A 16,631-nucleotide genomic window follows, 5' to 3' on the forward strand; every position below is an offset into this window, starting at 1 on the left:
ATTTTTGCTGTTTTCAGGCCAAAAATCAACATGGCCGCCTATAACCAAACACCATGTGGCATTTTTACAGGAAGATTCTTCTAAAATATTATATATACAGTTGAGTAAAACTGAAATTGCAAGTTATTTGTAAAGATATTGTAGCAACACTTTCTACACTTGACTCACACACTATATTAAATACCTAAGAAAGCCTTGGAGTCTTGCCAGTCTTTTCTTCAGGAGGAAATGACATCATGTGGAGCAGGTCATGTGATCTGGAATTAACACACTTCCCTGAGAGGTGCTTTTGTAATGAGTAACTTAGCTGAGAGTGATTTCATCTACACAGATACAATTTGTTATTTTCCATATAAAATTTGATATTTTGCCAAAAATGGAATATCTGTCATGATTATCTCAACTTAATAAAACGAACACAATCAAAGCCATTTCTGAATAAGCTCATTTTATTATTGTTTAGCTAATCGGAAAGTGGTTGTTAAATTGGGACGGTTGTTTAGTTGACATTTTAGTGATATCCAGTCATTTTTTATTAATGTGATTGTTTCCATAATAAATAATTATGGAATTTGTAAAGACATGATGATAATAGACATAATATTTTTTTTTTTTTTACTTTTAATAAAAATGTATGCAAGATATATCCCATGGACTTCAACAGCAACAACAGCAACAAAAAAAAAATGCAGCGTTACCATAGCAACAGCATCCGGTTGCATTTTCCTCCTCCTGGATACACATCCTCGAGCCGCCCCTGTGATTGGACGAGCTCTCTGTGGATGTCACTGGGGCAACCGAATGATGGGAATTTTAACACATGAACGGAAATGTCACCGCTTAATTTCACTGGCTGCCTCCGTGCGGCTCCCATTCAGACACCAGTGAGGTTTGCAGACAGCGGAGGCGGTCATTGGCCTGTTCGCAGATCCATCTGACGAGGGCGGATCCTTGCGCTTTTTTATTTTTTTTCCCACCCCCCCTCTTTTGCCTCGGTACGGGAGCCGAGCGGGGACCGGCTGGTTACGCAGCGGCCGTGGGTCTCCACCCGAGAGTATGGCGGCTGGAATCGCACCGGAGAGCGGGGGAGCAGCGGAGACCCGCGAGAGATGGTAAAAAAGCAGACAAAGAGACGCAAGTTGTGCCGTTAAAGTGTCCAAACAGTTGCGGTTTTCGGCGCCGCTTAGCCCCGAAGCGGCCGCGCTGCTTGAAAAATTGCGCCTGCAGTTCATTCCGGGGCTAACCCAGCGTTTTTCCCAGTGTCCTCGATGGAGCAAGTTTGTTTTTTTTTATGATGCACAGAGATGGGGGCTGAGCTAAGCAGATGAAAACCAGCACGGTCCACATCGTCGGGCGATATTTTCCTCCTCCGCTGTGCACAATTTTTTCTGCGGTCCTCGGATGCTCGTCTAGCTGTCAGTGTCTGGCCTGCATGGGGGGAATTTCTACAATGAAATCCATCTTGGGGCACCGAGTCTTTGTGCTCTGCCATAGCTGAGCAGCAGCCAGCGGCGGCGGCGGCGGTGAGCGAGACCGTGTTATTGACAAGCCGTGCAAAATGGGACGCGAATGGTGACTGTGATTCGTGCCGTGGAGCGTTTTTTGGGTTCATTTCAATGACGCGCGGAGATTGATCCCTTTACCCGACTTGATTTCAAAAAATCCCACGATGCGCGAGTATAAAGTGGTGGTCCTGGGCAGCGGTGGGGTCGGGAAATCCGCCCTCACCGTGCAGTTTGTCACCGGGACGTTCATTGAGAAGTACGACCCCACCATAGAGGATTTTTACCGCAAAGAGATCGAGGTGGACTCGTCGCCCTCGGTGCTGGAGATCCTTGACACCGCCGGTACCGAGCAGTTCGCCTCCATGCGGGACCTGTACATCAAAAACGGCCAAGGGTTCATACTGGTCTACAGCCTTGTCAACCAGCAGAGCTTCCAGGACATAAAGCCGATGAGAGATCAGATCATAAGAGTGAAAAGGTTGGTGACATGATGGTTATTTCTTACACATGCATTGGTGGCCTGATGGGCCCTGTGGTTTCAGGATGGGCCTCGGCCTGGTCCGAGAACTGTGGAGATGCTGTGCAGACTACAGAGCAACATCTCAGTCTGTTTTGGTGTACCTGCCCCTATAGGTAGCCAGATCCCCTCTCTTATACCCCTGCTGCCCCAGTGTTTCCACAGACTTTAGACAGGGCTGATTCCAACACCCAGTCTGGCTGAGAACTCTGCCAAGTTGCTGTGTTTGTGGCAGTGAAACACCCAGCCAGGAGTTACCCAGGATTCAGTGCAGTGCAGGGAGAGAGCTCCAAGGAGCCACAGCAGCTCAAAATACTGTAGGTTTTAGAAGGGGAGAGGCTGAGGAGGGATTTTAATTAACAATCTCTTTAGGTAGAGCTTGAGATGTCTCAGTGCTGTTGCAAACAGACGATCCAGATGTGAGGTCACTGCAGGGAGAGGTTAGATGAGGCTGTGTGGTGCTGATGTTGGGTTATTGCAGCATACAGGTACTGTAGGCTCACCTGCTGGTGTTGCATGACATCATAGAGCCCAGTCAGAACATGCAGTGGTTCAGTATATAATTGAGGGACTTTTGAAGTCCATGGGATATAGCTGGCATACATTTTTACTGAACAAATGGTTTTTTATGTTCATTATGATCATGTTTTTACAAATTCCATAATTATTTATTATGGAAGCAATCACTTATTAATAAAAAATGACTGGATTTCACTAGAATGTCAACTAAATAACCGTCCCAATTTAATAACAATCACCTTCTAATTAGCTAAACAATAATAAAATAAGCGTATTCAAAAATAGTTTTTGTTGTGGTCTTGTTATTGGGTTGAGATAGTCATGACAGATATTTCTTTTTTGGCAATATATCAAATTTTACATGGAAAATAACAAATCTAAAAATGTATCTGAGTGCGAGAAATCACTCTTAACTAAGTTACCCCTAAGTTACAAAAACACCTCTCAAGGAAGTGTGTTAATTCCAGATCACATGACCTGCTCTGCATGATGTCATTTCCTCCTGAAGAAAAGACTGGCAAGACTAGAAGGAGTTATTTAATATAAAGTAGTGTGTGAGTCAAGTGTGGACAGTGTTACTACAATTTTACTCAATTGTATATATAATATTTTAGAAGAACCTTTCTGTAAAAATGCCATGTGGTGTTTGGTTATAGGTGGCCATGTTGATTTTCGGCCAGAAAACAGCAAAAATGTCAACTATGATACAAAAAGTCCCACAGTTATATCTTGACCCTAGTGGTAAAGTATCATTGGTTTCCTACTTGTTAGCTCAGTTTCTGTGCTACAGCATCCACTGAGCTGCGACTGTGTGGGTTCATCAGTCATTGCAGGTGTTACAGTCAGTTTAGGGACTCCAGAGGGAAAAGCCTGTCTAAAGAAGTATTATAATCAGCTCACAGCTCATCCTCTATACTGATACGGCTAATTACTTTAGATTATGTCCGGCAATAGGATAGTGCGGTTGTGTCATGTTTTAGTGTTTTGTTTCAGTCTTTTTTGTGACGGTGCCAATTACCGTTCCATTCTCCCACCTGCAAGTGAAACCTAATCATCGTCAAGATGTTTATTTTTCTCGGCTGCCTTTTAGTATTTTGTCACTTAATTGGATTTCAACTTTTTCAATTATTGCACCTTCCAAACAATCCCGTTAATAAGAGCCTCCAGATGGAAGAATGAAGCTGACATGTCACACCCCCATCCTGCAACATTTAGTTAAGAAGAGGTATGTTCAGTCGATGGTGTGTGTTTGTATGTAAATGTTATATGTGCGCTCACACAGCAGATGCAGCCAGGCTGTTATGTGATTTCACACCTAACACCGAGTCTGGTGCTGTTTTCTGATATCACAGGGGAATTTATTTTCTGTAGCAAAAACATCGCAGTCCACACGCTACTCCTACACACTGGTTCATTTCAGAGTCCTGGCCGTCATGTGGACTCGGCTGGAAACACAGATCATGCATGTTTTAAAGTCAGTCTCCTTCAACAGAGTTCGTTCTGAATGGAACTACATGTTTTCTTTGGATACTCAGTTCAATTCTGTTTGATTGTGCAAGAAATAATTTAGCAGAAACAGGAACAGTTTGATTTACTCTGCTGTTTGTTTACAGACTTTTGCAACATACAGAGAAGTTCTGTTATATGCAGGTATATGATAGGACTAGGTTGTAAGTATACTATATATGGTAAACCTAACTCATACTGTACTGTTACATCCACACAAAGACTCGTGGCCAGATGCATTTGCTGTCTCAGTGAATATGATTTCATACAGACAAGAAAAGCCAATGACAGGACTGTAAATTAGGAACATACTGCGCGGTTTCTTTCTATAACCATCTCACAGAAAAGTTGTGCACACTGACAAAACAGAAGCACATTTTGTCCATGTGCAAAATGTAATGCAGTAGGAAAAACAGAACATACAATTCTATATTCTACTGTTAAAGATCAGCACAGGAAACACATTTGCATTTCTACCAAGCTGTGTGGCAGTCACTTTTTTTGCTGCTAAATGTAAAAAACAAACAGATTATCTTGTCAATTTACTGAGAAAATTGCCCAAATTTAGAATTCTATTGGATTCTCAATCCTTGTTAGTTTTTATTTGTGGGGGTAGAACAGACAGCTCTGAATGGTTCACTAATTTGCACTGAATTTCAACAATTACACAGTGAGAAATCCTTGATAAAAGGCGGTAAATTGACAATTTATGCACAGACAGTTGCTCGTAATGCGTTGCAGCATCAAGACATTTTATCTTTTCAGACAATTCTTTCCCAACTGAAAGGCTGCATTACTATCCCGCTCTGAAATGCAACAAGTTAAGGCAATGTCTGTGCAGCTGGTTGAAGGGCATTGTGGGAAATGGTGGAAATTACTACCTGTAGCAGGAAAAGACAGGATCATTTTAGAGATCAAAAAGGTAGAGATATCAAAAGACACACGGCATTGCAAACTGAGGAGACAAAGTCATGATGACAGCAGGAAAAAGGGTGAAACTTTCCATTAGCATCCTTAAGCAAAGATGAGTGTAATGGTTACAGGTGTCCGATTTTGGGCAGCAACTATATAAAAAGTGAGTTTATGTTGGCCTCAGCAGTCAGATTGTTTCGCCCGTCTGTCCTTCCGCGCTGCCAAAATACTGATGACCCGTCACGACTATATCGGCGTTGGCTCAGGTTAGAGGCGCTGCAGTGCGTCGCTGTCACTCTGAACCCTGTCAGCATCTATCAGTGGCTGCTGATAGCGGCACACACAGGCTTTAGCACAGAGGCCATGGGTGCACATGATTACACCCTGGCCTGCCTGTGTCAGCCAGGGACCTCATCACTCCTCACTTCAGCCGCAGCTAAGTATACACCAGGGATGTGTTGTGATTGGTGATTTTACAGAGCATTTAAATAGAAGGTGCCACGGTCAGGATAGGGAAGAAGGAAGAGGTGAAACAGGGTGCCGTAATAAACCTTATTGTTAGTGTTACTGTAATGCAGTGCTGCTGTTGTTGAGAGTTTATCTGCACCCCACCCCGTTATTGTTCATTTAATAGTTATAGACTTACCCTAGCTTTGAGTCCACATACTTTTAATTAACAGTGCGTGTGTGCTAAGGCTCACCAACTATGGAGTTATCATTTCAAGGCTTGTTCATGTGCCAACTGGTTGAAAGGGTTGAGATTAGAAGTAACCAGACTCTCCCAGTTTGACCAGATGCCTCTGTCTATTGTGAAAACTGGGCAAATAAACAGAGCTAAAGGTCAGCGATGATTACTTAACAGTTGACTGGGCATTCAGAGTTATGTGTTAAAGGCCCTTCGCTGTGGGCGGTTGTTCAGACTCCCCCAGTGAAAATTTCTGAAAGACCAACAGGTTGTTTCAGCTCTATTTTGAGATTGTACATGTACATATATGTAAAGATTATCAGCCAACATACTGTTGCAGCACTGGCCCCAAAAATCCAATATCAGTCACACTCTAAACATTATACAGTACCTGCTAAATATCACTGCCATTGCGCTGAAGTTGCCATTCTACCTTATGCATTCATCTTAAAATATCCTTGTGCCTAAACCTCACAGCAGGTGCTGTGGACTCTTGTTAGGGATTACCTTATTAGATGATAACACACACGTATGTTCTATAATTTTTCAAATACACTGCTTCCTTAATAAGCAGAGAGGAGCTGAAGCCACACAAGCACGAGTTACTCCCAAGTTATCAGCCTCTGTGAATTTAGCAGCAGAAATACGCAGCTGGGAAACCAGTTCATCTTCCACTAGCACAAAATCGAGCCTTCCCCAGTAAACATTAAAGGTCTTTTTGATAAAGAATGTAAACATCTCTCCTGCTCTCGGCTTCCACAGAGGCCACAACACAGCAGGCGATGGACAGCCAGGCCGGCAGCTAAGCCAGCAGGTTTCTGTATGTGTTATATTATACAGTATGGTACATTACAGCTCAAGCCACCACCCCCAACACATGGTCCCACCACCTTCAAAGGAGAGTACAGACCTCCTGGGAGCATGACGATTCCCAAGGGACAAGCAGTTACACTTTATCTTGCATGAATTTCTTCACTAAACTCATTTCTGTGTAAAGCAACAGTAGAGCTGATTTGTGAACTCTATGTTTCAGTGTTTTAAGTTGAAATTGCTCTATATAAAGAGTCTTTTAGTCCCTGGTGTAGATCACACCCCATAAACTACGATCCTACACTTCCATAAGACATTATACCACCTGGTAAACCAAAACCTCATGTACAGGAATTGGTGGAATACCCCTTTAACTGAAATGTGTCTTACAAACACACAAAACATTCATTCTATGACTTACAACCAGTCCGCCACAATATTAAAAGCACTTACAGGTGAAGTGAATAGCATTGATTATGCTGTTACAGTGGCACCTGTCAAGAGGTGGAATATATTAGTCAGGAAGTTAATAGTCAGGTCTTAAAGTTGATGTGTAGGAAGCAGGAAAAATGGACAAACATAATAGTCTGAGGGACTCTGACAAGAGCCAAACTGTGATGACTATACAGCTGGGTCAGAACGTTTCTACAAGGCAGGTCCTGCACCCAACCAATATATGACAGAAATTATAAGATAGATAGATAGACAGATAGACAGATAATTTATTCATCCCCAGGGAAATTGAAGTGTTCAGCAGTTTACATATAACAACAAAATAACAAAAAGACAAGACAGGCAGGTTAGTAACATTAAAGGTTAGTGCATACTCTGAAAAACTTGCTGAAAAACGTGTCACAGGTATATTGGTATGTCTGATATACTCTGCGATGAAAACCTTTTAAAGAGAACATAATACAGAAAAAAGGTGCTGGGGTAATTTAGAAATGGCGTCCTCACATAGTTTTCTCAGCAGGGCAGCTCCAACTTCATTGCCTACAATTGCTATAACTGCCTACACTCTCAGCACTGTCTGCAGCACACATTATGTATATATGTGTTAACTTTGTCTTTGTCATTTGGTTACTAGTTTGTGAAAAACAATGCTGGTTTTATTAAACAAGGACCATATCATTGTTCCTTTCCATTATAAACTATATGCATTTATCAACAATGTTAGCTAATAGATCAGTTTCAGGTTTTCTTAGTCCCTAAAATTGATATCAGCCACAAAAATGCAGTTATGATCAGATCAGAAAGATCTATGCTGTGGACTGTTGTTTTGAGCCCCTGATGAAAATGTCTGAAAGACCAACAGGTTCTTTCTGCTCTGTTTTGAGAGTCTCCACTTCAGAAACTAATATGAGCCTCAGAACTGAGCCATGTTGCAATGGAAGAAGGTTTGTTAAACCACGTTTTCTTTAACATCACGCTGATGTCCGGGTGTTTGTGTGTTGCTTACCTGAGTAAGAATTGTCAGCAGGATACACGAAGAAGATAACTCCTCTGAAGCAGTGTTATGCTCTGGGCAATGTTCTGCTGGGAGACCTTGGGGCCTGGCATTCATGTGAATGTTACTTTGACACATACCAACTAGCTCAACACTGCTGCAGACCACGTACAGCCCTGCATGGCAACAGTGTTCCCTAATGGCCTCTCTCAGCAAGATAACTCACCCTGCCACACTGAAAAGGTGTTCACAAATGGTTTGAGGAGCATGACAAAGAATAAAAGGTGTTTATTTGGCCTACAGATCTCTGGCTGATCAAGCATCAGTGGGATGTGTTGGAAAAACAAGTCCGATCGATGGAGGCTCCACCTCACAACTTCCGAGACTTAAAGAATTTACTGCTAACGCCTTGGTGCCTGATACCACAGGACACCTTCAGAGGTCTTGTGGAGTCAATGCCTCACCGGCTCAGGGAAGCTTTAGCTGCATCCACACAGGCGGTAGTTTTAATCCTGTGGCTGATCGGTGTGTTACTTCTTACATTGTATCTTTGCAAGAGTCCCACTGATGCTACAAACTGAACATTTATCTCAAAGTTAAGTTATGTAGCACAAAAATACTCACAGGAAGTAGAGATGCTGTCTGACTGCACTGCAGTTAAACAGAGCTTGTTAGTTAGTGCCAAGCATGCCAGTGAACTTTTGTTATGGAGGCCCATTATGAACTGAAGAGGATTTTTAAGCTGCTGCTTTGAATAATGTCAAGGCAGAAAAAACAACAGGCAATTATGAAAACATCAAGGCAACAAGCTGTCTAGACATAAGTGGTTTATAGTTTTTCTTTGTTATTTACCAAGTCATACAGTGAGCGTTTATTGAAAAAAAAAACTCATAAAATTTCCTGAAGAGTAGAAGCAGGCAGCTAATAAGCTATTTTATGCATCCTAATCAAACTATGCAAAGTTGGGTAATTCATTTATGTATTCTGAAGTAAGTTTATCATTAGAGTGAAGTGTTGCTCTGCTTTTTTAATTATTTAACTACAACTAGTGTTGATTATTTAATGTGTTGTACTGTATAATGTGGTTATAGCACATTCTCTTTTCAGTATCATGCACTCAATCTGTGCAAATTTCCAGTAAAATGTTACTTTTGCGTTTTACATTTTTCGCTTGTGTGCTGTGTAAGAGAAGTAATTTATGTCAGACAGCATAATTACCCCCAGGGAGCAAGTCGTGTGCCACAGTATTGCTGTAATACATCAGATTCAAGGATGACTGTACAGTCTGTCAAGTTCAGTACACATTCATCTTTCATCCATTCTGACATTTCTTGGCCAGCATCTCTATCATCTGTGACTAGCATCAGAGTTTGAAGGAAAGCAGACAATTAGTTGTCATAATCTTCAGGGAATGCCAAAGAGATTTTAAGCAGCATTTTAAGCACTCCTGTCTTTTTATTTCTAATCAGTGATTATTTTAAAAATCCGAAATGTTTCTGTCGAAAAATATTCCTGAGAAAATGTTTCTTTGCCCTAACGTACCAGAAAAGAAGAGCTTTTTGGTGCTAACTGACTCAGCTGAATTCTCTCCTCTGACTAAACTGAAGACCCTCTGCAAAAAGAAGAAAAAAAAACCCTATTCACCAGAGGCCCAGTGCACAGCCTGCTTCCCCTCCCTCATCCTGACGGTGTTGGCCAGAGTCGGATCCAGGGGCTCTTGGGCCACCGGGTTGCACCGTCCGTCAGCAAGGCCTGTGTGAGTTGATCTGCATCATGCATTATAGATAAGATGTGTCTGGGTCGGCTTGAATGGATGTTTGCAGTCAGAGTGTTCCAGTGCCTCTGGCATCAGGCTCACAAGCTGAAGGCTAAAACACGACATGTTTGTGCTGTTTGTGTCGCAGCGCCAACACAACCAGCCTCAGTTTTTCATTTGTCTTTAGAGGCCTGTTGTGTGTAATGGCTGAATCGGGGGTGCGGACGCAGACTGGCCGACACCCTTTATGCCGAGTCCCTGGGAACCTCGGTATCCGTGGCAGCCACCGTCTCGCACCTCCTGAGACTGCTGCTTTTCTCCTCTGTTATTATGGCTATATATAGACCCCCTCTCCATTGGTACCAGATGTCTTTATGCTGTGCAACTGTTATAATGGGGCCTAAATTAGCTTCATAACTTGCGCATAAACACGTGGCACATCCCAGTGTTTAATATGACGTTACAGGACGGGGTTTACTTGAATTCCTGCCGCTGTTCGGGACATCCGAGATAATTATAGTTCGTTTCTTTCATTTGATGTCTGACATTTGACGTGCAGACAGAAGTACAACAAGGAGATTTTTATGGACTAGATATCTGTATCCACTCAGTTCTTGTCTGGTTGTTATTGTAAAGAAGAGAAGAAACTATCTGACATTGATGATAATGTTGCTGGGAGCTTCGGTAAAAAGCGATTGTACTCATATTTTAGGTTCTTAAAGACACTCATCCAAAGGCTTCTTCTGTTCTTACTCTTTTGGATGAGAGGTGAAATATATTCAAGAGTAACACTAAAACCATTTCCAAGATTTACAACTATTTCTCTCAGAGAAAATCGCAAGCATCTCTGTATATTAAGGAAAATTGGTTTAGTGAGAGTCATGAGGTTATCTCTCAGGATGACTGGTAAGCTGTTTGCCGAATACAATGGAAAACCACTAGTTCTACGAGCTGGAGGGAATTCTGTTGGAAGAATCTTGTACATTTCTTCATAACGCCTCAACAAAAGCGACACTACACTAATTCCGAGGGTTGGAGACCAGGTTATACAGGAGGTTCTTCAAACCACTTCCCCTTTTAGATGTGATATTCTATACTTGGGCAACCTTCCACAAGAGATAGGTGCTAAAGACAGGAAGCTTGTGTCCATCTAACTAGCAGCAAGTAAGAAGGTCATAACCCGTAAATGGCTGCAACAACAGGATCCATTGATTGATGAATGGATTAATATTGTTTATGACATGTACAAAATGGAAAGACTGACACATTATGTCAAACTTTGCCAAGACGTTTTTGCCAGTATATGGTTTAAGTGGAGCGTATATGTAGCTCTCAGAAGAGTAGATTTTTAAAATGAGTAAGAACAGAGCTGGTGTGCAAACATCACGTGACAGTAAATGATATATAGGATAGTGAGGTGGCCACATACCTCCCTTAGAGATTTAAATGGGAGAGTGGAGTCAAAACCACCAGTGGGTGGTGAAAGACTTTTGTAAGAGACTTACAAAAATAGCATCATTACCCCAACTAAACACTGAGCCCCCTGTGGCTTCTCCTAAATGGATACAACTATAACTGTAACGCGTCTGCCTTTCAATCTACTCACCCACAACTATGTTTGGGGGCTTTTTTGAGTGAAGGTGGGAAAGCAGATTTAAGGTTCAAGGCAAAAAAGACCTACCACCAACTAGATATGGTCCCAAGTAATTCTTAGGAAAATCACAGTCTTGCTGATTTCTGGTTGACTCCAGGATTGCAGTTAATGACACCTGAGCCCTGTACGCTGAATGTTAAAGTTGAGAAGCATAAGCTGTAGTTTTACATCCATGTTGCCTCCAAGCTCAAGGAGGAACACCGTCATACTTTTGGTCACACACCGGCCGACCTCCGAGATCGTCTCTTAAATCCTGGTCGTTGCTCTCGGCCGGTGAGCTGACCCTGGGAACAGAGCAGGAGAGTTAACATTAAAGTTCACAGGATTACGTATTCATGAGCAGATCAAAGTCGGCAAGTTTAAGCTCATTTAACGCTGAACCTGCAGCCCCTCACCTCCGAGAGATGCTCAGGCTGCTCGACCTGAAAATGTATCACAGCTGCTGCTTCTGCAGTCTGCCCAGCGTTAGCCGTTTCCTTGTATACCAGTAACTGTACCAAATAAGGATGAGGATATTTTTTCTGTGAATTATGTAGGAGCATGTATATTTCATAGAGCGAGAGGGCATTCAAAAACTAATGATGCTGATGGGTGTTCGGATGAGATTTTGCTATGTTGCTCAGCGTCGTGAACACAGACATTTAAACTTGCTTCAAACAGTGAGTCCAACAGATGGAAGGTGCTGCCTCGCTAATCTTGCATACAGATAGGGATGAAAGAAATAACAACCTGTGGTTTGGAGGCTGTGAATGCGCATTATCTGCTTTCTCTCTCTGATGTTTTTGAGCTTTGTTATCGCCTCTGATGTGTACAAACTGCCTCAGAGGCGTGCCATGCTCCCCAATATCAGAACTGATGGAGTGATTATATTGGTGAAACTGCATCACAGACGCTTCTTTTTAATAATCATAGTGCAGCAGCCTGTTTATTTTGACTGACCGTCTCCTCTGGCTGTCTTTAAAGTAGTCCAGTTCCACAGTGACATGTGCTTCGGTGACATGGCAGGGAGTTCAGAGCTCAAAGGATTATGCCCACTTGCTACCCTCAGGGGTCACAGCAATTCCCGTTCTCTTCTGGGTCAGGCTTTAGACTTGCACGAGGCTGGGTGGGCGGTGAGGAGGTTCAGTGGTAGGCGCTTCACAGCAGGAGGATGCCGCCCTGGTTCTTGATGTGAAAAGCTTCCTCCCAAGGCCAAAGAGCATGAGTGCACTAAAGTAGAAACATTTCAAAAACACATCTTTTCCTCTCCGTTTTAGCCTTCCACCCACAATAAGCCCACATTTAGCACCCAGCAGAGCTTCATAAAGCTGCTGCTTGCAGAGCGTAGGATTCTAAAAAGGCCAAGCGTCTTTTGTCACACAGATGGTAAAAACAATTTCGACATGACTGTCAGGTTGTCAAAATTTGCTGATGTTCAGAAGCCAACTAATTTACCTTGAACATTGTCTGTGATAGCTTCTTTTAAATTTTCATTCTTGTTGTTTTGCACTGGAAAAAACACACCTGATTTCTTTTAGGGGAAACAATAGATTGTGTCTTAGATTCTGAACTAAAAATAGTTGTTTTGCACTGTGAAATAGTTGTGTTAATTTAATTTAACAGTAAATAAAGTGCACTTATACAGAAGTACTATAAAACACTTGATTTCTTGATTGTATTGTTGAGTTTTTAGCCATAGGGATAGTAATCACATTTGGATAACTGTTTTGTATGAACAAATGGTCTTCAGAGGATGAACCCTAATAGCTGTGGTGACCTAATGGCTTTTCTTTGCTCTAGTGAGGATTACATTTGTGATTTTGAATGAAATGTCATCAAACCTGTTGAATGGATTGCGTTGACATTTGATTTAGGATGAATTTTGATGACTTTGGTGATCTCACGATATTTAATATTGAACCGTCATTCGCTCAAATATCACAGCTGTGCAAATATTGGGTCATACACCAAAAAACATGGAACTCCCTGCCATGGTTTGAAGCGAATGATGTTCCCATCAGCCTCAGCTGTTCTTTTGTAAGATGGAGATCATGGTTAATATTAAACTCACTGCATATAAGCATGTTGTCATTGGCATTTTGAGCATGTTAGGAGGTGACATTAGCATTTAGCTCAAAGCGCTGCTGTGCTTGAGTACAACCTCACCGAGCTGCTAGTGCAACTCTATATCCACTGCTTTGTTAATCTGAATTCTACCCGTTTCATTCAAACCCATGATTTAGTTTTTTTTTTCTACAAAAGCTGACAAAAATGAGCCCTGCTGATTCTGTATGTCATTTTGGTGTCAGCTGTACAATAGGCACTAGTACAAATTTCCATTTAAAGCACACATCATTGCAATACACTCATGCATTCACAAGCCAGAGAGATGTCTGTGTTTATTTAGCTATGTTGAAACTCAAAACCTTAATCAAAGTGATGTGAGACAATGGAATCTTGAGTTTATTTTTAATTATATGAACTCTAATTTTTAAAAAAAGTTGCCTGTTTGTTGATTAGTAGTCTCGTATTGGCAGACCATTCTCTGGTGTTGTGTAGAATGGTCTGACTACACCTCATTATCATTCTGCTATTGGAGGAAAAAAATGCTTTGGCTCATTGGTGAACACTATCATTAAAATGGATAGTTGACCTATAAAATTGTAGGGCTGCCTTACTGCGTGATGCACACCTTAATCAGAAATTGAAATCTTTAATTTAATTTCTTTAATTGGGTGATATTAAAGTTTAATTCATGTTAAATTGATGCTTTGAAGATAATTGTCACATTTTTTCATCATGGCGTGACTTTGTGCCCAGCATTTTACCCACTGTTGCCTGAAGAAGGAGACCAAACTGAAAAAAAAACTCCTAGAATGTCTATTGTTTTCTCTGAGAGACTGTTGTTTGACCTGGTAGCAGTATTTCAATAAGATGTCATGCAAATTGGAATTTATGGTTTATGTATCAGTGAATAGTTGCAATATGTGAAGATATTTTACCCACAAAGGCTAAAGGTTTAGTTCAGTAGTTCAATTAGCACATTTTGTTGCATTAAGCATGAGTTAAGTCCAAGTTCTGAAGGGGTAATTGTCTTTTTAAACTGGAAATTCAGCGACAACATAACAAACCAGAAACTCACTAATTGCTTTCCTACACTTCCAAAGCATTGGTTGTCCTCTGTGCACGACAGGCCATCTGACGTGGGTCTGTGTGTGTCCTCAGGTACGAGAAGGTTCCTGTGATCCTGGTGGGGAACAAGGTGGACTTGGAAAGCGAGCGGGAGGTGTCGTCCAGCGAAGGTCAGGCCCTGGCCGAGGAGTGGGGCTGCCCGTTCATGGAGACCTCGGCCAAGAGCAAAACCATGGTAGACGAACTGTTCGCTGAGATCGTTCGGCAGATGGACTACGCCGCCCAGCCAGACAAGGATGACCCCTGCTGCTCCTCTTGCAATATACAATAGCCCCCTGGGGCCTCCGAGAACAGGCCGGGCAAAAAGTCCACTTAGAGGAAACTCCTTCGACTCGCAGCAGACAGAAACACACTTAGACACACACATGCACATGCCAATTAAACAGAAGACAAATTCATGGTTGAACGCAATGGATTTTAACTCAATGGAGCATAAAATTTGCAGTGACATGATTATTAATAACAACATGTGAGTAATGCATACATTTTGAATGAGGAATGCCAGGAATTTGCCGCAAGAGAAATTGACAAACGACAAAAAGGAACATGCCCTCGCCTTATGTTACTCTATTTTGTTGTTTGTTTTTATCTTTTCAGTTGTGGGTGGGGGGGGGGAAATCATCAGCAAAGAATTACACATCGGGATCTCTACTCTTTATGTTAACAATCTGCTATAATGGAGTTAAAAAAAACATTTTTTTGTCTGGTTTTGTTTGTATTACAGTTTTTTGCACAGAACACCAAGATGCATTTCTTGTTACCGTGACTCAATTGCAAGTAGCTAATAACAGTTTCTCCGGTTGTTTCAAACACTGAGGAGTATTTTGATTTACACTATGTACAATTTTTCTCCCAGTTTAGTTTGTGTAGTGGTCGGCAGGTGGTTTTTCTACTCATCACAGGGCTGAACCAAAGAGGTGACCTGAGGGCACCTCCATTTTCTTATGTTTTATTTGTTGGTTAAAAAAGGAATGGAGAGAAAATGGATAAGTCAGTGTCTTTCTTGAAACATTGGTGCAGTCATCTCTTTCCTATTTTCTCACTTTGAGATATAATAGTAGGCATAGCAGAGTCTTTCACATATCGTGTGATGTTTTGTTTTCCCCTCTGGGAGACTCTGACAGCAGATTGCTGAGTAGTAATATAACTAACTGCTTCATCAAGATGGGACAAGGAGTGTTTTCAGTGTTTGAATATCTCTCCAAACTCGTTTCAGGAATGGGTGACATTTAAAGTGAAGATGCCAACATTTGTCATACTTTACATTTTTCTTTTTCCCTCCTCCGGTATCAATATGAAATGTGGCACTCCAGAGTTTCAAAATCCCGATGCCATTCTTTATGTGCTCAGAGTATTCAGATTCATTAGTAACAAATAGTAACGACAAAGGCGATGATAATACGAATACTAAACGGTAGTGTAAATATTTTGTATTGAAAGTGCCAGCTCCTATGAAGACACTGACTCAACACATGTGGAATTGTCAACTGTATGCATGGCTAGTAAACAAAAAAGGACTCTTATCGTTTGAGATTAATATAGGCTGTGGACATGTGCAAATCAAACACATACACGTCTGGATCTGGACACTGTCTCAGCTGTACATCTATGTTGCCACGGGAAAAAGACTTTCCCTGTGTAACCATTTTCATTGTTGATTTTCTATTTTTTTATGTGACCATTTACTCTTTATCCCTCTCTGAATGGTGACACTGTTACATTTGACACCTAAACAATAAAAGTGCGTTCAACACTCGACTGCGGCTGCCAAGCTTCAGTGAAATGAGGTGGATGGATAGACGCCCTCAAAGAAATGCTGTTTCTTTTTAATGTTTCATAACCAAATTGCTTCCTTTCTTCTGTTCTTTTACTACTCGACAAGACGACATAACGAGATTAACATTGTTTTAAAATCCACTCCAACCTTACACTCTTACAGGTGTTGACCACATCTTTTTCACCTACACAAGTGGTTTTCAGAGTCACTATTGGACAAAGATGCTCCACTGTCAAGAGTATTGATAACGCATGTCTTGTACTGATTTGAGAGGTAACAATGCTATACTTTTGGACCTACAGTGCCCATAATTTTCGGGCTTTTCAGGACGTAAACAATGATTAAAATCTTGCCATGTGGTCATTTATTTGT

At 41.6% G+C, this 16,631-nt stretch overlaps 1 protein-coding gene across 1 annotated transcript; it reads left to right on the forward strand.

Moving 5' to 3' along the window:
- Positions 1–992: 992 nt before the first annotated feature.
- On the forward strand, positions 993–16,240 carry LOC111569957 (ras-related protein Rap-2a). Its single transcript, XM_023272431.3, has 2 exons — positions 993–1,983; positions 14,516–16,240. The coding sequence occupies exons 1-2, from the start codon at positions 1,670–1,672 to the stop codon at positions 14,751–14,753; spliced, it is 552 nt and encodes a 183-aa protein (XP_023128199.1). The 5' UTR covers positions 993–1,669; the 3' UTR covers positions 14,754–16,240.
- Positions 16,241–16,631: the final 391 nt, after the last annotated feature.

The sequence above is a fragment of the Amphiprion ocellaris genome, chromosome 11 (genome assembly GCF_022539595.1).
Source record: "Amphiprion ocellaris isolate individual 3 ecotype Okinawa chromosome 11, ASM2253959v1, whole genome shotgun sequence".
Taxonomy (NCBI): Eukaryota; Metazoa; Chordata; class Actinopteri; family Pomacentridae; genus Amphiprion; species Amphiprion ocellaris.

Excerpts from the sequence above, each read along its gene's own strand:
- LOC111569957 (XM_023272431.3), top strand. The coding sequence starts at position 1,670 with ATGCGCGAGTATAAAGTGGTGGTCCTGGGCAGCGGTGGGGTCGGGAAA. Across the intron at positions 1,984-14,515 it reads CAGATCATAAGAGTGAAAAG|GTACGAGAAGGTTCCTGTGA; the intron begins GTTGGTGACATG and ends GTGTGTCCTCAG.